This window comes from Coffea arabica, chromosome 4e (assembly GCF_036785885.1).
Source record: "Coffea arabica cultivar ET-39 chromosome 4e, Coffea Arabica ET-39 HiFi, whole genome shotgun sequence".
Lineage (NCBI taxonomy): Eukaryota > Viridiplantae > Streptophyta > Magnoliopsida > Gentianales > Rubiaceae > Coffea > Coffea arabica.
The window spans coordinates 11526945-11547010 of record NC_092317.1 but is presented as its reverse complement, the minus strand read 5'-3'; the positions used below and the strand labels follow the sequence as shown (position 1 = coordinate 11547010).

The following is a 20066-nucleotide window of genomic DNA, read 5'->3' as shown; positions in this document are numbered from 1 at the left end:
AAAAATTTCAAACATCCGCTTTCGCTGCAAATTTAATGTGCGACTTCTAAAAAAAAAATTTTCAAATAAATTTCGTTTGCCGCAAATTTTGTTTGGGGCAATAGAATTAAATTTTTTTTTCAAATCACGACTGTTGATCAACATTTTAATCAATGGTACATAGCTTTTGCCTCATATTAGATTTGCGACTAAATTAAAATATTCAACCCAAAATCTTAACTTAAAAATTTTTTAAGCCGTTGAAAAAAAATTCAAAAATAAATTAGAATTTTTGTGCGCCGATTTTCTCAGGTACGACGACCCTTATTTCAGAAACAAATCCCACAAAATACTATATTTGTGATTTTTTCGTATATCAATATTATTTCGAGAAATTCGCCAAACTTAGGAGGTCAACGTTAATTTGCTATAGCAGGGCGCATTTTTTAATATGAAGTTTTGAATTTCAGGGAGTTTTTCGTAGTTTGGTTAAACCTAAAGGACTAACTTGAAATTTGGCCAAACCTCCGGGGAGGTAAATGCAATTAACCTAAACTATAATGCACCCAACCAGCACCAGCGCTCCTATGACGTTCCATCTCTGTCGGCTATAAATCTTTTATTTATTTATTTTAAAGGACGTCGGCTATAAATCTAAAACCCTAAAGCCCCAATCCACCTGAGCTTCTTATTATAAGAAGGCGGGCCCCACAAGCTGCGGCAGCGATAAACACAATCCAAATTCGGTCCAATCGAATGTCCACTTCAAACCAACTACCACGGAAAGGATTAGGTCTCGTTTGGTAAATGAGTTTTTCGGGTGTTTGTCTAAAATTTTATTGTAATTTACTGTAGATGTTGTAAGAAAATTTTTTAAAGTGTGTAAATTTTTGAATATTTTGGAGTGTATAATTTAAAAATTTTGATAAGTTTTATGAGTGTAGACACCAAATTTTTGTCAATTTTTAATATTTTTTTGAATTTTTGAATTTAATAAATTATTTATTTTTTGCATTTTAATGTATGTTTTTTTCATTTTGCAGGTTTGTTTTAGAAAAAGAAAAAAAACACAAAAAAAAAAAAACAAAACAATGCAAAATAGCAACAAAAAAAAAAAAAAGAAAATCAAGAAATCAAATCATCCTATCATTTTTTCCACCAAATACACTTAACCCATTTCACACTCAATTGCCATGCTTCTTTCAAAGACCACCATTTTTTTACAAGAAAACAAACCAACTCCCCACCTTTTCTCTCAATACAATCTCTTGGCTCTCACACACACACAGGAAGTCAGACAACTAAGAAAAAAAAGCACTCCTCATCCTCCCAAGTCCCTCTCGGTTCTCTGGGCTTCTTCCGAAGACAAAAATTAGCAACTTTTCTCTCAAAGAAGAATTCCTCTCATTTTCGGCTCTTTTCTTGGCCCACCAATAGACAAGCCACAAAAAAAAATAATCTTTTCCCTCCCTCTCTCGGCTAGCTCTTAGGAGTAACAGACAAGAACAAAAACCAAACAAAAAAACAAAAAACTCCACTGAAATTTTCTTTTGGACCTCTCGGCTCCCTCTACCCATTTTTCTTCCACAAAATCAAACACAAAAAGGGAGGCAGCTATCGGTTGGACAACTGAAGCTTGGAATTTCCTCCAAACTCTAGCCAAAGGACCGTAATTCTAGTTGAGGTAGTTTTCCTTTCTTTTTTTCGATTTTTTGTTTCTTTCTTTTCCCTTTCTTTTTTTTGGTTAGTTATATTAAAAGCACGTTTAAGTGCTGCTTTGTCCCTTTCTTTTGTTGGTTTTGTTGTTGTGATGTTGTTGGGCAAGTCCAAGATTAGATCGAGGAGAAGAAAGATTATTTTGGTATATGCATGCTATATGTTTGATAAAATGACAAAATGGAAAACGAATTAAAAGCTGAACATTGTGCATGTTTTTTTTTTTGTCAAAATAGGTGACCGTTTGCTAGTGTAGGTCCGAAAATGTGTGATTATTCAAAAATTTTGGGAGTTTGAACTTTAGAAGCATGTGAATAATTTTTCTTCATTTTGGACTGTTTTATTTTAATGTTGTCATATTTGTTGTTGCTTTTATTGATTTCAGTTCATAGTTAGGTTGTAAAAATCACAAGGAGTGTTGTAGTATATTTTTTATAATTTTTAGTGAAAGATATGGTGATTTGAAAAAAATAAAAACTGGTCTGTCTTTTGCTTTTTTTGGACGCTTTCGGGTCATTTTTCGTAAAAACTAACTCCGGAAATGGAATCTACGCGAAAAATCGAGTGGGGGGTGTATTTTGTGAAAAATTATGACTGAAAATTTTGCCGGCGACCGTCGGGCGACGGCGGTGGCGCCGTTGGAGCCACCATGGCCGCCAACTGAAGTGAGCTTCGGATGGCCAGAAGAGAAGAAGAAACGAATGGGGAAGAAAGAAAAGAAAGGAAAGAAAAGAAAAGAAGAAAAAAAAAAGGGAAAAGAATTAGCTAATTCTTTAGTGGGCTTGTGGTTATTTTGGTTGGGTTTCGATTTATTTCTCTTGGGTTTTGGTTGGGCTAGAAGGTCAGAGTCCATTCATTTTTGGTTGGGCTTGAGTGATAAAAAAGGGGCTGGCCTGTGTATTTTAGCCTGGACTTTCGATTGGGCCGGATGGCCGTGGCCCAAAGAGGAAATGGAGAATGGCCTAGTGGCCCATTTTCTTAAGAATATCAGACACCGAAATTTTCACTTTAGCCCCTCATCTTTGGAGTAGTTTTGCTGAGGCCCAGAATATTTTAAATCCCTTTCACCTAGGTCCTTAAGTTAATTGCACTTTGGTCCCTGAACTTTATCTTTCATTTAATTTTGGTCTCTAAACTTTGGAAAAATTATATTTTTGACCCCAAAAGTCTTTCAATTTTTTGCACTTTAGTCCCTGGTGAATTTTGACTATCTTTATAATAATTGTTTCTGTTCTTTATTAGCTAATTATATTACTTTTGAGTATATTTAACTTGTAATTTTTAGATGTTCTTGACTTTCTTTATTTTGACATTTAAGGTGAATTTATATTTTATTATTATTATTTTCAATTAAATTGGTACCATGATTCTTCTGTTCATTTTGAGTATAAATAGGGCAATTTGATTCCATTTAGTCACCACTTCAAAAGGGAGGTACTCCCTATTATTATTATTATTATTTCAATGTCAATTACGTGCTCTTATGTGCTCCTACGTGTTCCTATGTGTTTATATATTTTTATATGCTTTGCTTATTCGATTTAAATGCTCATTCGAATTTTCTTATATTTGTTTAGTTAATTCTTATAATTATTTGTGAGGCATTTAAATACCTCAAAAATGTAATAGATAGGATAATTAGATTTGTTTTATTTTATTTTTCCATTTTAGATTGTAGTTAGGTTTCTCGTTGTAATAGGTAGGTTTCGTGTGTTTATGTGGTTTATATGTTATGTGCTTTATCCGCTTTTCTTAGGATTTTTGCATATAGATATTATGTTTGTGTTACGTGCTATGTGCTTTTATGTGTTTATTTGTTTTGATTTATGCCTCATCTGTTTTACTATGTATTATTAATGCATGGCGTCACTACACTAGTCCAACGCTAGTTGTGGCTTCTCCCTCCGTTTACTTGCTAGTTCAATGCTAGTAAGGATTTTTAGAAATGGGCTAGTCCAGTACTAGACCCTTAAATCATTCATGCGTTAGATTCATCTTTGTGTGATATTCATTACATTTTCACGCATATTTTTTATTTTTAGGATCTTTTCTCATTTACATGATATTGTCTATTATATTATTCTCTACTCCATATCCTCTATATGTGTTAATCATGTCATTTAGAATTGTATCTCATTTAAGTTAGTTCATTTGCTTGTCTATGTTAGGAGAATTATTTTTTGAACATGGAAAATGGGTGATTATAATTTTTTACTTTAAATACCCCATTAATTTCATTTTCTCTTGTTTTTTCAAAGACCCAGAGTTGTCAAAAAGGGTTTTGTTTTATTTTCAAAGATCCAAAGTTTCATTCTAGGTCCTTTTTCACTTGTTTTTAAATAAAAAACGCCATCTTTTGTAAACACCCTCTTATTTCTATCGCGAAAAAATGGGGCGAGACAATGAGGTTATTGTAGCAAAAATTGTTAAAAATTTGTAACAGATAAATTTGGTAAAAAACTTGCTTGCAAATAGATCCTTAGCCACCACATATCTTGTGGGGGTAGGAGATTACCTTATCTCCCATCAAAAGTTGCTGTTTAATGTGGCTTCTCTAAGATTCATATAGCGCATTATACATCCGTATGATTTGATGGTGGTTCAATTCTTGTGGTCCTGTTGGATCATTCCTTTAATATAGGTTAGAATGGGACCTTCTATTATCGTTTAGAGTAGAACCTGGAGTAGGTGCAGTGGAGTAGGAGCAGAGGTAGAGGTAGGGATAGATGATGACAATAGACAAAAGGAAAAAAAAAAGGAATGTTCACTTCAAGGTACAAGAGCTCTAAGCAGAGAGAATCACTAGAAAGTACAACCCATTTAAGCAAAGTTGCGCTTGAAAGTAGCTCCGCTGTAGGAACGAAAAGTTTATGTATATGCAAGGAGATAAGGATAAAGATAAGGATATCTGTCGGCTATAAATCTAAAACCCCATCCTCACCCACTGCTGCTATAAATCTAAAACCCTGCTGCTAAAACCCTTTCCCCAAAACCCATCATCCTAAAATAATAACCATTTATTATTATTTTCATAATTTATGAACAGTAATCACGGACAAATTATACTGTAATTTTGCAGAACCATGAATGGAGTCGACGATGATGGCTTTCCAGCTCCTAAGCTCTTCTCTCAGGGCTACTCCTACACCTATGATGACCTCATCTTCCTCCCCCACTTCATCGACTTCTCCACCGATGATGTCTCCCTCTCCTCTCCTCTCTCCCGCAACCTCTCCCTCTCCCTCCCCTTCGTCTCCTCCCCCATGGACACCATCTCCGAGTCCTCCATGGCCTCAGCCATGGCCTCCCTCGGCGCCTTCACCTTCATCCACTCCAACAACTCCCCCTCCCACCAGGCCTCTCTCGTTCGCGCCGCCAAGTCCCACCGACTCCCTTTCTCCTCTGATCTCATCTTCCTCTCCCCCTCAGACTCCATCCTCTCCCTCGAAGACTTTGGCTCCTCCCCTTGCATCTTCGTCACCAGCTCTGGCACCAGCCGTTCCAGGCTCTTGGGCCTGGTCTCTCGCTCCGATTGGGAGGCTTTGCCCTCCGAGTATTCCAAGGATGCCAGGAGGGTCTCCGATTACATGAGGAAGGTGGACCGCGACTTCTGTTCCTTGCCCAATGGTTCTACTTTGGAGGATGTTGCTGCCTATTTGGCTGCTCGTAAACTCGATTTCGTCCCCCTGGTCAGGACAGCGGCCCATGACGGCGATGAGGACGAGGTGGTGAACCTGGCCACTTTTTCTGACGTCGAGAGGATCAAGGGGTTCCCCAAGCTAGGCCTCCCCTCCCTCGGCCCGGACGGCAACTTTCTGGTGGGTGCCTCCATTGGGACCCGCGAGTCTGACAAGGAGAGGCTGGAGCATCTGGTCAAGGCTGGGGTCAATGCGGTGGTCTTGGACAGCTCTCAGGGGAATTCCATTTATCAGCTGGAGATGATCAAGTACGTGAAGAGGACGTATCCGGGGTTGGATTTGATTGGAGGGAATGTGGTGACCATGTATCAGGCCCAGAACTTGATTCAGGCAGGCGTTGATGGATTAAGGGTTGGCATGGGTTCTGGTTCCATTTGCACCACCCAAGAGGTCTGTGCTGTTGGCCGTGGACAGGTATTATTACCTCGTCTACCAGTCCTACTGGTTCCTTTTTTCTCTTCCCCCTTTTCTGGTTTGCTTTCTTGAGCCCTTTATTTACACATTTGGAGAGAAGCTCCCATTTTTCTGCAATATATGCATTGACAACTGCATAAAGTTTCTGTCTTTATGTTCAAAATCACAGCTTCCCATGTTACCATTTGTGTGCATCGACTTTTTCCAGCTAGTATGCTTTCGTTATAGGAAGGGAAGTTCTTTTACATTTTCCTTGACCGCCCTCCTCTTACCCAATATTTACTCCATCATCATCACTTGTTGCCTTTTGGAGCATCATTTGTGTTGAGTTACTGGAGTATAGTGCCCAGTTATAAACTTGCAATGAGAGGATATTAGGGAATTTAGAACTCTTTCTCGTGTTTGTGAAATCTCAGCTACAGACTCTTTATACAATGATTTCTTTGGAATTTGTTTTTAGGGCACAGCTGTTTATAAAGTATCATCTATTGCTGACCAAAGTGGTATCCCTGTCATTGCCGATGGTGGCATTTCAAATTCCGGGCACATTGTCAAGGCTTTAGTTCTTGGGGCATCAACTGTGATGATGGGCAGCTATTTAGCTGGAAGCACTGAAGCTCCAGGCACTTACCAATATCAGGTTTGGTGGCACACCTTCTTGTTTTATCTATATCCATTACAGCTTATAGGATATTCTTCTCATTCCCAACATTTCCTCTACTGAACATATATTCTGTTATCTTTTTCATCTTTTCCTTTTTTTTTTTGTGCCTTTTTCATGGTATTCTTATGGGATACTTTTTTTATTTTGGGGGGACGGGGTGGGTAGGCATTAGGCCTTCAATTCTTCCTTTATTAAGTTTACAACCTTAATAATAAGCTGAGGAATAATGGTTAGAGCAACATGCTTGTTTTATTAAAATTCTCGCATCTATGATTATCTGTAGGATTTATATGTTATCGAATGAGATACCTGTGGGACAGAGTCTTCATGCTCTCTTGCTGCAATTAAGTTGGACAAAATTAGAATTTTTTCACGGCTCTCCTTTAATAATGCATGGACATGAGTGTGCAAGCACTTGTCATAGCTGCCAAACGCTTCTGCATGATTATGCCACATAATTGGTGCTTTATATCTTTCTTTAGTTTGAATAATTCAGATTTGGAATTACAGGATGGCATTCGAGTCAAGAAATACAGGGGCATGGGATCTTTGGAAGCAATGACAAAAGGGAGTGATGCAAGATACTTGGGTGATACAGCTAAACTGAAAATAGCTCAGGGTGTAGTTGGAGCAGTTAGAGACAAAGGATCAATTCTTAAGTTTATACCCTATACAGTGCAAGCAGTGAAGCAGGGTTTCCAGGATCTTGGTGCTTCATCTGTTCAATCTGCACATGACCTGTTAAGATCGGAGGTGCTGAGGCTTGAGGTTTGTTTACCACTTCAACTTGTAGCTGTGAAGCGTTACCTTGCTCGTAATCTAACGATTATGTACCTACAAAAACTCACTTGGTGTTTTGTTCTTTTACAGGTTCGAAGTGGAGCAGCACAAGTCGAAGGTGGAGTTCATGGTTTGGTATCTTATGAAAAGAAATCTTTTTGATACCTTAATTGATGCTACCATTTTTTGAAGCCTTTTGCAATTCTTTTGCTGCGCCATCTGCAATCCTGTGGTCCGTGTTAATTACATGCATTGTTTTTTGATGGCTATGGGTGGAATCTCTTCTTTTGGTTTGAAGAGCCATCTAGGGCAGAAGCCATATTACTGCATGCACTGCAATTAATTGGCTTTTGGATTTCAAGTATCGGCTACTGTTAAAGAGTAGATTATGATTCTTTGATATATTAATTTTACTGATTAAGCGGGTAAGTGTGTTGGTTAAATAACAAGGACTTATTTCACTTGCTGCTTCTTTGTATGCACCATATGTGCTCCCTAAATTGGCAGTCTAAAGCATATGATCCCCAGTATTCATCCTAAGGATTGGGGATGAAGGGGAAAGCGGCAAGGCAGCCAGCTATGCATGTTAGGATCTTTCCATTACAAAGGCAAACGCTCAGCAGTCAGCATCTGCACATGTTTTCGTATCACATGCATGGTAAGTTTCGAAATTTGCTCTTCGAGATATATTCTCTGCCGGGATTAGACAATTTTTAGCTTTGCATATTGGAAAAAACGTCTCTTGCATATCTAGGGTGTACAAGCAAGGCTGGCGTGAGAGCAGGGCTGCGGGCTTAAGCAAGTCTCTGTTCCCACCAGAAATTTGCAGGAATGAGCTTCGTGGTGGTATAGATAAAACAGTTCTAAGCAGCTGATTCCGAGCTGGAGTGCGCCTTTACTTCTTTGGTTGAATTGGATTGCCAGCACTAATCTTAAATTAGTTTCATGGCCAGGATTATTTACTGTCTTATTAGCTCAGTGTCCAGGATTAGTTACTGTATTTGGTGGATCCTTTGGAAGAGGACAAGCACCAAAGCAGTAGTTACCCTGAGCCACTTCAGCCTAAACGTTCTTCTATCTAAGAACTAGTCTTTTGCACGAGCTTTTCTTTTCATCTTCGATATTTCTTTCAGATGGTCATGGATACAAAAGCACTAAGATGACAAATTTAATAAATTTTAAAATACTAAATATAAAACAAAATATTGAGACTAAAAGATGTATAAAAATAGTTACCCTTACACAACATAATGATTAATTCTTAACAAACCTTAGAAAGTATAATCAATATTTGATTACTTTTTTAAAAAAATTTAAAGAAAAGAAATTAATATGAAAAAATCCTGTAAAGGAAAAAGAACAAAAGATATCCATATAAGCAGCATGCGATCGTGATTGCAAAAAAACAGGTAACTAATTTTGAATTTTCTAATTAGGAGATAGAATATATCTTTTTTTTGGTATGCTGGAGAGTGAAAGGAAATTAATTAGAATGAAATTTATAATTGATGAATTATAGGGAAATATGTGTGTGTGTGGGTGTAGGCAAAATCATCAACTTAGAAAAACAGAAACTGAACAGCATTTGGAACTGTAGATTCATGGATTAAAAAAAAAGACAAAATCAATAAAAAAAACATATATAAAGTAGAAAATCACTACGTTGATTGAAATTTGTTATAGAAAGGAAAGTAACGAATTATAGCAAAAGTTTTATTATTACTTATAAATAATATTACTTGCTACCCAAAGTCTCCATAACAACAAAGTGAGATGCTGAAAACATTTCTTTAATTTGTATTCTGAAACTTCAGTAACGTACCAAGGAAAAGAAACTTCTATGGTCAAAGAAGCTCCAAGAACATGCTAGCTTTTGGATGGAGGCCTGCCTCTGTCAGCGTCATTCCCATCTGATCAACACTAAACACCTTTCTTGGGAAGTTAGAAATTAGCCTGTAATTGCCGCCAACTCCAGGCAAGCCTAATGAATTAATGTACCTAAAAATTGCTTGAACCTTGTCTGTGCTCAAGAAGCTGTGTTCCCTTCTCTCCCCATTTGGAAACCTTATCAATATCTACACAGAAAGATGAGGAGTTCATTCTTCAGATCAAGCTCAATGGGCATATGAAATATTATGGACCAAAGCATACTCTTACAAGACTATAAAGAGGATAAGTCTTGATCAAATACCTTGGTTTCTTGAGCATTTCCTTTATGCATAGCTCCTCCTGCTCTTGGGCCATCCTTGATTTGGTTGTTTTGCTGCTTTAGAGGAAGTGGCTTGGTTTTTTCTTGATTAGATGAATTGGAGGCACTTGCAGCTTTTGAAACTCTTTGTTCTGAAGCGAAACTCCTGAGCTTTTCCTTCTCCTGTACAAATGGGAAAGCCTGTTTCCTACTGGTTTGATTCAGACATTAACTTAATCGAAGCTTGACTAATTTTGAGCAAAAGTGCACCTGATCTCTCTGGAGGGCTGTAACATAGGCAACGTCTTGTTCTTCTCTCAATTTACGATCTGCTCTTCTTTTTTCTTCCTCGTTGGCCCTTGCACTGTCAAATGCCAGTCCTTGCTCCTCCATGGTCCTTTGTAGTATCTCCACCAATTCAGCAGGGGAGACTGGACCTTCAATCTACACAGGGCAAGTCAGAGAGTTTCCCTTCTTTCACAAATCAAATACATGTGACATATCAATGTATAATGATGGTAAGGAAGTTCAGATGCATCAGATTTTTCATGGAAGAACATGTCTTGAAATTGAAACAACTGAATTAACACTTGAGAATTTCAATGTGAAAACACATCAAAAAAAGATGGAAAAGATGCTGCTTTGATGTATGAGCCCAATCATGGCTAGTAGTCTCCCCTCAGTGCACTATACTACCATTACAAGAGGCATGACCATATCATCAGAAAAGATAAATCTAAACTTTCTTGGGAGTATTTTCCTTCTTTTGCGATCATATTCACAGCAAAAATGAGAAAGCAGAATCCCAGGTAGTACGGGCTATAGCTACTTTGACCTGAGATATCAGCCAACACCTAATATTTGGGGATATCTTTGTTCCTATTTGCTGATAATTTAATCTGAAATGCAGGACAATTAAAATCTTTTTATACTGAACCTTTTGATTGTACACAAAACCAACTAGTTTAGGCAATAGGCATTCTAGTCATGTTGAGGTTTCATATTCAGGTGCACATAATGAACAAATGTTAGGCTTATAAACATTTCAAAACGGAATGAAGTTTCTGTATAAAATTTCCTCTTACCTGTCGCAGAACTGCTAAATTGCCAGCAGAAGCTGGAGCAACCACAGCACAGAATGGGAAGTTGGAGACCCTTAATGTTGAAGCCAAATGGAACCCCTCCCCTCTGTTTGCAAGTGCTCCCCAGCTAATGAAATTTGCATCAAGAAACTGAACAACCAGCTCAGAACCTAAAGTCTCCCTGCAGAAAAAGGGAGTGAATTGGTGCTCAGGGGACTGCAAGTACAGGAAAATGAACTTGTGCTCTTCTTGAGCCATCTTCAGAGCATCCATGAACCGACAAACGTAGAAAAATGGATGATTTGTGCCATATTCCTGCTCCAGACTTGCTAGAAATGCCCATTCCTCTTGTACCATCGGTTGCTGCTGAAAATTCTGTGAAGGTTGATTGAATGGATCATTCACGGGAGGATCTGATGAGGGATATTGCTCAAATGGAAAATCTGTTGCTAATGGTAGATGATGATGTTGATGAGGATGGTGTCTTCTTCCTCCTATTCGAATAAAGTCCATACCTTGTCCCATTGCTCTGGAAACACCCCCTAAAATGCTCCTGGGAAGGCTTACCATTCTACGAACAATTCCATTGCAGGATGATTCAATTGATGATCTTGAATTTCCTCTCATCATTGATGACATTATTACTACTGCTACACAAAATTTCAGTGATGGAGAAGAGTTGTCTTCTAAGATTTGGCAAGAATATAAGGTGAAAAGCAGGCTGTAGCGTAAGAATCCTATGTTATGTTGTAATCAAGCAGATGCCAAAGAGACCTGCAATTTTGTCAAAAATTGCTACTGTTATAATCAACTCAACTTTGGAATTTTTAGCTTTTTCAACTTTATTCAGAGCAGTTCAAGGATATTGAACAAGATTGTCTCCTGGTCTACTTTTTCCTTGTCTGCTGCTTGTACGTAGTGATAGAGTTCAGATAACATGCCTTGGCCCAAGGTTCCATCCTAGAGTAATGTGAGAAGGGAACAAAAGATCATTGGGATAAGAGTCAAAATGGTAATTATGGTATTTTTATTTTTAGGATTGTGAGGTGATATTGGGCATTCTTCTATTTGTTAATGGCACTTTGTTACTTTTATAACATCATAATAAAACCTCTCATTTATGTGATATCTAATGAAAAATTTGGCAAAGGGAATGATAAGAATGTACAAATTAAGCACATAAATGAAAAGCAAAAAGGTGAAAGAGCCATACAATATCTTTATCACTAGTGTGACTTTCGGGCTTATTGTCTGATCTTAATTCTTGAGTTCATTTTGTTCAAAAAATAAAAATCTTAAGTTTATGAAATATATTGATTGACAATTATAATTATTTTGACTTATTTCTTCATCTTTCCTTTTTTCCCCATTTCCCCCCTTTTGGAGCTTGAAGGTAGACACCTCTTTCCATTGCTTTAACCCAAAAAATCTAGCTAAATTTAAGTGGTTTTTAAAAAGAGAGATTTTATCGTTGATATGTCATGGATAACTCTCAATTTTGTTTCCATCTTGTAGACTAGAACAAACTATGGAGTTCTTGGCTTCTTGCCCTTTCCTTTGTTTTGGGGGGGGGGGGGGGTTTCTCCTTTTTCTTGTTTCTTTTCCATTTTGCAGCTATGTATTATGAAAATTTTAAGACAGTAAAATATTGGGAGAGCCCTATCTCAAGTGGTGACTACTTGTGGAACTGGAAGGCGTGGTGCTAGCTAGTAGAGGAGAAATGCCTCTGATGGGCTTTTGGATAACAGAAGGCGTGGTGATGTTCTCATATAAAAAGACCACGCCTGTTGAAATTGCTTGACTGGGAATCGGTAATACAACAGATTCTGGAACCAAGGCAAACTCTTCAAAAATGTTCCAGCAGAGATGAAACGACATCACCCACTTTGACAAATAATAAGGCATTTTGTTTTTTTTTTAAAATTAATTCTTGGTTAATCTATTATATAGGCATGAGGGCGTTTGTTCCAATCATAAACTTTATCTATCTTAAGAATAGATTGTTTAGAATTATAAAAAAAAAAAACCAGCTGATGATATACAAATTATCTCTCTGGTAAGTTGTTTTAGCTTTTTTCTTTTTTCTAGAAATTTATCGTTCAGTTTAGCATGGAATAATTGTTTTCTTAAATTTAGAACTATATGAAATATAATTCGAATCTTAACTAGTACAACTTTTACATCATAATGTCTCATATGGGTATTTAATATTCCTAATATTTTAATCTAGAATGTTTTTTTTTTGTTGAACAACGTACCAAATAATCTCAAAAGTTTCAAATATAAGAAATCACAAGTAAAAAATATATCTATCTCTATAAATTTAGATTAATGAAAAGATAAAAAAAAGAAGTGAAACCATCAAATGTATTAGCATTATGCTTTCGAAAAAATTCCCAAGAAGCTAGCTTTCTAGCATTATGCTTTTGGAAAAGAATTCTTCAACAGCAAATTTTCTTACATCAAGCGTTAACGGAGGGAAATTAAGGTTATTAGAGTATGATTCCAAGAACTATTACTCTGATGCTGATCCTAGAGTTTCAATGACAAAGCATATATCCTGCTTTTTGATTTCATCACTCATATGATTTATCTGAATAATACAAGCGTGGAAAATTATGACAGAAATTTAGTCATTTGATGTAGTAATTGCTTTTGAACATCTAATAAATGAAACCTTGCAACAGCATAGTGACACAGCTCCTAAGAGTTTATCTGATCAGGGACCTGATAAGGCCGCTGCAAATCCATAAGAAGTATCTTTATAACTGGTAGACTTCCTAGCATTTGCGCTATACTTCCTGATGGCAAAATCCGTAGTCTCAACGGGCTTCCACATGATCCAGTTTTTTGTTTTTTCCTGATATAATGAAGCTGATAGAATTCTTGAAGTATTAAAGTTCCTTTTAGCTGATCAAAGTTTTTGTGAACTAAAAACTAAAACATAGATCGTCCATAGTTTGGTTCTATAACTGAGAATGCATGAGTTTCTTTGTCTTCAAAGAGTTTTTGTCTCATATCTTTATGTTATTACTATGGCCAGGATTTGCTTATCTGTGAGATTTCTGTTGAATCTCGTTTCATTTATTTATATTACTAGTAATATCTATATATAATATGTTGGCTTGTGGTCCCTTTCTAGACTCTTACCTCACCATGGCTGCCACCTGTTGGAGCTGGATATCTATGCTGTTGGAGTTCTTGTTCGAAACGAGGTATGCCCATTGATCCTGTTCATTCTCATTTTACATGTAATTTTGTGTTTTTCTATTTGGACTTAGTGAACTCTGCTTTCTGTTTTCTCCTATTATTTCTCGTTCTCTCTGGCCTTGACCTTCTTCTCATCCAACATAATAAGCAATTGAAACTAGAAATATTGGTAATTCACTTGGTCATCTCACTATAGCAGTATGATAGCAGGACTTTACAAAGTTGAATTGCGTTGCAACTTAAGATAAAGCAAATTTAACATCAAAATTTTTGACATTTCTGAACATAAACGTTTAATGGCCATGCCAACTTTAGCAGAAGCATCAAGACAATGTATCCACTGAGAGGTAGTTATAACAACACTCGATTGAAAGATTGTTCTGCACCTGTGGTTACACCTGAATCAGAAGAGAGATGTACGGTAAAATGTGTCTCTGCCAGGCATTTAGAGGGTGCAATTGCAGGCAATGGGTCTTTTTTTTGGGGGGGAGGGGGAGGGGGGGTTAAGTTTTTATGTGTCATTTCTAGATTGAGCCATGCTAAATGTAGCATTTCTGAGTGTCTAGCATCTGATTTGATCTTATAAACTTGGATTATTTCATCTGCAGGGTAAGTCATCTGGGACTGAGATTGAGCAGAACAAAGATACTGTAGAGGTATACTTCATTTGGTATTTGAAGATGTGATTTCTGGCTAGGTAGCCGAGCTGACCTAATTCAGTTCTCTCTTTCGGTGAAGTGAAATTAGGAAGCAGGGGTGCTGTTCCGAAGTGAGAGGCGGGGCTTTGTCCCCTGAGATCACTCTGACGGTCAAGTCAGTATAGAGAGAAAACAAAGAGTAATGAACAGTATGAGCGCAACAGTAGTTTTACTTGTGAGGAGTGAACAGGGGGTATTTATAGAGTGTGAGAGTGGAGGGAAGGACAATGGGTTTAAGCCACTGGGTCCCACTTCCTGAGGATTACGGCTCTGCTTTGCACCTGCGGCCTCTGTTCCTGACAAGGGACAGTAGTTCAGGCACCTTGTCAGGTGGTCCCGCATATTCCCAATAAAGGGTTCTAGGGGCTTCAGTTAAAGTGGTGACCCTTAATGACCTGTCAAGCCAACTGACATCACCCGCGTGCGGCCGAGATATGACGGCTATCTGGGTCATAAAGGCCGAAGCTCACAAGATGCCGCAGAGGTCTAGCCGAGATCTATTCGAGGTGACAGGAAGAACCACGGCCATGGCACCACTTCGGATAAGACGATCCGAAGTGACCGCCTTCAATAAGCCCCCCAAGCCTCGAGAGCGCGGAGGCTTACAAGGTCCCGAGGCTACAGTATACCGAAACCGTTTAGCTTCTGAGGTCTCAACGTGTACCAGATGGTGAGGAGGCGTGACACGTGGGGAGTCAGTTGAAAGGACATGGTGAGCAGAGAGATTATCGGTAACCGTTGCGACGTGGTATAGTGGGAGGCTACGTGCAGAGAACATGGCAGTTGAAAGGACGGGACATTAATGAGGAGAGAGAGAGACGCGTCCTTTTGAATTTTAAAGCTGCCGCCTCTTCACATTCTTGCTGCCTCTTCGTATTCCCTCTAACCCCTATAAATGGGGGGTCCCTTTTACCGCACTATCCATCATTTTCCCTCATACTTCTGCAAATTCGAGAGCGTTGCCGAGATCAATTTCTTCAGTCGACCTCAGCCGAGATTTTCGTTCTCGTCCGATTTCCTAGTCAACAGTAAGTACCCTTCTTTTCATCTCATCTTTTATACATGGCTAGAACAAGTAAAACCCACAAAGAAACCATGAAACCGAGCTACCATGCCGAGGAAGGGCTCGATCCCCCAGAAGACGAGATCTCGTCCAGTTCTGAGGAACGAACGTCCAATGCCTAGGAAGAAACCGCCGAGACCACCCCGGAAGTGGAATCTTCCGAGATGAGCGAGGATGGCTCCGAGGTCGTATACAATGATGATCTCGGAACCGAAATCTCCCATGACGAGGGCGTGCTGGAGCCAGTCGCTCCGAGGGACGTCTCCCTCATTGACTTCGGCAAGATGCTGATGTTCAAGAGCCGCGTCGGAGTAGATAGAGCGAGAAGGTAATACGAAAATACCCCTTCAGGGCGGGGTATATTATAAGGTCGTCTGGGCCGAACTACTCAGCCGAGAGGCTCCCAATGGGCACAGTGGCGATCTACTTGCAGCAGTTAGAGGTTGGGCTGAGGATGCCGACCTCAAGATTCTTTCGAGATGTACTTCGGCATTTCGCGATCAGGATCACTCAGCTCGTTCCGAACGCGGTCCGCATCTTGGTGGGGTTCGAAATGCTATGCCGACATCAAGAGGTGACCCCTACGGTTAATCTCTTTCTCCGATGCTACACCTTCAAGGCACATGGGAAGGATAAGGGGTGGTTCTACGTCTGCAACCGGAACAATTCTATCCCAAAACTCGTAGTCGACGCTCCCACTTCGATAAAGAATTGGAAGCGCGACTTCGTCTTCATCCCAGTCGGGGACTTCCCCTGGGGTTTCTTGTGGAAGCCCATCAAGGCCAAGAAGGACCCTTCCCCAGGAGACACGGACGAAGAGAACTTTCAAAAGTTAATGGGGTCAGGCCTTCGGATCAACAGTTGGGATTATCCTGAGGCAGTTCTGGTCGATGGGGGAATCAGCCGAGGTGCCATTGATCCTGAGAAACCCCCCTTCTTTTCCACTAGATTTAAAAAGTCTTGTAACTTTTCTTTCTTAACCTTCTCTTTACTTCGGCTATTATAAATAATAATGTTTGCTCTTTGTGCAGTGGTTAAAGTATCCGACATCATCAGCTCCGGCTCAGCAGAGGTGTCTAAGAGACCGAAGAGGAAGAGATCGGGTGAGACATCGGCACCGCCGCCGAAAAAGAAGACAACACAAGCGCCAGTGGTCAAGACGACGTTGGCCAAGAACACCTCGATCGCGGCGGCCAAAAGCAGTTCGGCCGCGGCGGCCAAAAGCAACTCGGCTGCGACAGCTATGGAGTCCACCTCGTCAGCACCAGAAGGGGTGGCGACATAAGGAGTCACCGTTGCCCTACCTCCTCATGGCCGAGGCAAGCAGGTGAAGTCCTCGGTCATGCCGATCACGGGGTCTTCGTTGTGGAACCGTTTCCATAGCGCACCTCGATTTTTTGGGCAAGACAAGACGCACCTCGATTTTTTGGGCAAGACAAGACGCACCCCGATACGCACTGGTGCCCGAATTGGCAGCTCTCAATCAATGACCGGTGTACCCAGACTCGTGCGGCCCAGGAGTTGGTTATGTTCTCCAACTTGCCGAGGGATTTGGAGTGAACCGAGAAGCTGACTCCTCAATAGGTGATCCAGAGCCTCATGGTGGCAACAGTTTCCTCTACGACTTTTGTGGTCGAAATGGCACGTCGGTATAGCGACCTGCTCAAGGAGCAAGACTCTGGCAAGATCCAAGATAAAATAGAAAAGTTGGAGAAGAAGCTGGCCGTGTCGGAGTCCGAGAAGACTGAGTTTCAAAATCGACTGCAGCAGGCTGAAGCGAAGGAAGAGGAGGCGAGGCTACCATAAACAACCTCAGATCGACTCTCGAAGAGGAGCAAAAGAGGGGGGAAGAGTTGAAGAAGTCCTACCAACAGGCACTAGAGGATGCCGGGGCCTCGGCTGTGGAGGCTTTCAGGAGGTTCGAGACCTTCACCAAGGATTTCGGGGAATTGACCCTGCCGAGCTATATGTTCGGCTACACCTCTGCCATTGACGAGGTCGCTCCTCACCTTTCCTCCGAAGACTTGGATTCCTTCAGGAGTAAGGCCAACTACAACGAGAACTTCAAGGAGCTGTGCGACCGGATGGCTGAAGGTATCCAAGCTGGACGAAACTTGGCCGAGGTCCGGGATGAGTTCAACAGATGACTGTCCGAGATTGACCAAGAGCTTGAGGAGGGAAAGGATGCCGAAGAGGTGAGGTCGGCGGAGGTGAAGCTACCGGTGAGGATGAGGTCAGCGGGGGGATTGGTGAGAAGGAAGTCGAAGTGGAGAATGCTTAGAAACTTTCTTAACTTCGACTCGTTTTGTAAACAAATTACCTTGTAGTGATTTCTTCTTTGCAGTATCTAATGAAATGAATGGGAGCTCGGCTCTCTTTTTCTTTTTCACTTCGTCCCTTATTCGTCCTCCTTATTTTTTAATAAGCAGCAACGGGTACTAAAATATTAAAAAATAACCGAGTGATTGAATAACCAACAAGTCATTACATTTTTTAAGGATAATACAGCCTTAGGTTCTCTGCATGCCAAATTCTCGGCACTAGAGAACCATCTTGGTAGGCTAATTTACAATACTCACTTAGGCTAGATTCCACAACTCGGTAAGGACCCTCCCATTTTGGGGCTAGTTTTCCTTGCGGTTCAGCTCGACTGACCGAGTTTTTTCGGAGGACTAAGTCTCCTGGCCAGAATCGACGATGCTTAACACGGGCATTGTAGTGACGGGCCAAGGTGTTCTAGTACGAAACCACGTGTGCTAAGGCGAGGTCCCTTTTTTCTTCAATGAGGTCAAGATCCGTCTGTCTTTCTTCTCTGTTTACCTCGGCCGCGTAGGCTGCCATTCGGGGTTTAGGCGCAAGGATCTCGGCGGGAATGACAACTTCGGAGCTGTATGTCAAGGAGAAGGGGGCCTCTTGTGTGGCCGATCTCAGCGTGGTTCGGTAAGACCACAAGACACTTGGGAGTTCCTCTACCCAGGATGATCCTGCTCGGTATAGTCGGGTCTTCAGACCGTGCAAGAGAGTTCGGTTAAAGTTTTTCGCTTGACCGTTGGCTTGAGGGTGACCTACCGAAGTGAAGTGCTGCTTGATGTCGAGGTCCTGGCACCAAGTTTTAAATGGGTTATCAGCGAACTGCTTTCCATTATCCGAAATGATCATCCGAGGTATGCCGAAGCGACAGATTATGTATTTCCAGAAGAATTTTTGGACCGCCAGCCCCGTGATGATTCTTAGAGGTTCAGTCTCGACCCACTTGGATAAGTAATCCATGGCGGTCGCAAGGAAAGTATAACCTTCGATAGCTTTGGGAAAAGGTCCGATGATGTCTGTCCCCCACTGCTCGAACGGTCAGGGCGAGGTGATCGGAACCATAAGGTTCGTGAGTTGATGGTGTTCGGAGGCATGGACCTGGCAAGAAAGACAGCTAAGTACGAGATCTTGAGCGTCCTGTTGAACGGTAGGCCAATAATATCCGAGGAATAGGGCCTTTTTGGCCAACATCTTATAGCCGATGTGTGCCCCACAGAGGCTCTCGTGTATCTCCTTGAGAATACAGAACCCTTCATCGGTGGGAATGCACTGTAGCAATTGGCCAAAATAGGATCGTTTATATAACTCGTCGTCTGGGAGGGCGTAGCGGGCGGCCTTGCGTTGTACTCTCTTGGCCTCAACCCGGTCTTCAGGGAGGATTCCTTGGCCCAAAAACAGGATGAGTGAGCTCATCCATGTGTCTCCCGAATGCACAGGGCAGACCACTTCCTCCAGGTACTCGGGTTCGGTCACCATTTCTACAAGAACCGTCTTGTTGAGAGCCGAGAACGAACTCGCCTATTTTGCGACCGAAATATTATTTGGATTTGAAATAACTCGAAATATGCAGCGAGTTGGTGAACTTTAAAAAGATACCGTTGCATGGTTTCTCCCCTGACTTCGTATTCGCCAAGTACTTGGCATACCACAAGTTGAGAGTCACTGTAGACTTGGATTTGTCGAGAACCGAGTTTGCGGGCTAGCCGAAGTCCCGCAATCAAAGCTTCATACTCGGTCTCATTATTGGTTGCAAAGAAGTCAAACCGGAGGGTGTACAAGCATACCTCTCCATGGGGATCTTCTAAGAGCAGCCCTGCTCCGCTGCCATCACTGTTGGAAAATCCGTCCACATACAGCGTCCAGTTTTGAGGCCCGAATGGTGCTAAGCTGGCGTCTTGGCTCACGGAGAACGTAAATTCGGCTAGAAAATATGCTAATGTTTGGGCCTTGATCGTCGTACGGGGTTTGTATGACAGGTCATATTCTCCTAGTTCGACAGCCCACTTGGTAAGGCGTCCGGAAATCTCGGGACGCACCAATATCTGTCGAATAGGTTGATCAGTTCTGACTGAGATAGGATGGGCCAGAAAATAAGACTTTAATTGTCGAGTCGCATGGACCAATTCCAGCACTAGTTTCTCCACCTGAGTGTACCGAGTCTCCGGCCCACGGAGAGCTCGGCTGACATAATAAATGGGCACCTGGGTACCATGGTCTCGGATGAGCACCGCATTGACAGCCTCATCAGCCGCGGAGAGGTACAT

The 20066-nt window shown here is 40.9% G+C and overlaps 3 protein-coding genes across 3 annotated transcripts; 1 reads left to right on the top strand and 2 right to left on the bottom strand.

Annotated features, from left to right (window-relative positions):
- The first annotated feature begins 1274 nt into the window (after window positions 1–1274).
- Window positions 1275–7712, top strand: LOC113741503 (inosine-5'-monophosphate dehydrogenase 2-like). Its single transcript, XM_027269033.2, has 5 exons — window positions 1275–1663; window positions 4775–5807; window positions 6268–6447; window positions 6982–7239; window positions 7342–7712. The coding sequence occupies exons 2-5, from the start codon at window positions 4779–4781 to the stop codon at window positions 7411–7413; spliced, it is 1539 nt and encodes a 512-aa protein (XP_027124834.1). The 5' UTR covers window positions 1275–1663; window positions 4775–4778; the 3' UTR covers window positions 7414–7712.
- Window positions 7713–8943: 1231 nt separating this feature from the next.
- On the bottom strand, window positions 8944–11293 carry LOC113741504 (plant UBX domain-containing protein 10-like). The gene is made up of 4 exons (XM_027269034.2): window positions 10525–11293; window positions 9710–9883; window positions 9443–9622; window positions 8944–9326 (listed from the first exon to the last, which is right to left on the bottom strand). Exons 1-4 carry the CDS (start codon window positions 11158–11160, stop codon window positions 9096–9098), a joined length of 1221 nt encoding a protein of 406 aa, XP_027124835.1. The 5' UTR covers window positions 11161–11293; the 3' UTR covers window positions 8944–9095.
- A 6935-nt stretch (window positions 11294–18228) lies between these two features.
- LOC113740770 (uncharacterized) lies at window positions 18229–20066 on the bottom strand. The gene is made up of 3 exons (XM_027268295.2): window positions 19449–20066; window positions 18925–19320; window positions 18229–18591 (listed from the first exon to the last, which is right to left on the bottom strand). Exons 1-3 carry the CDS (start codon window positions 20064–20066, stop codon window positions 18229–18231), a joined length of 1377 nt encoding a protein of 458 aa, XP_027124096.2.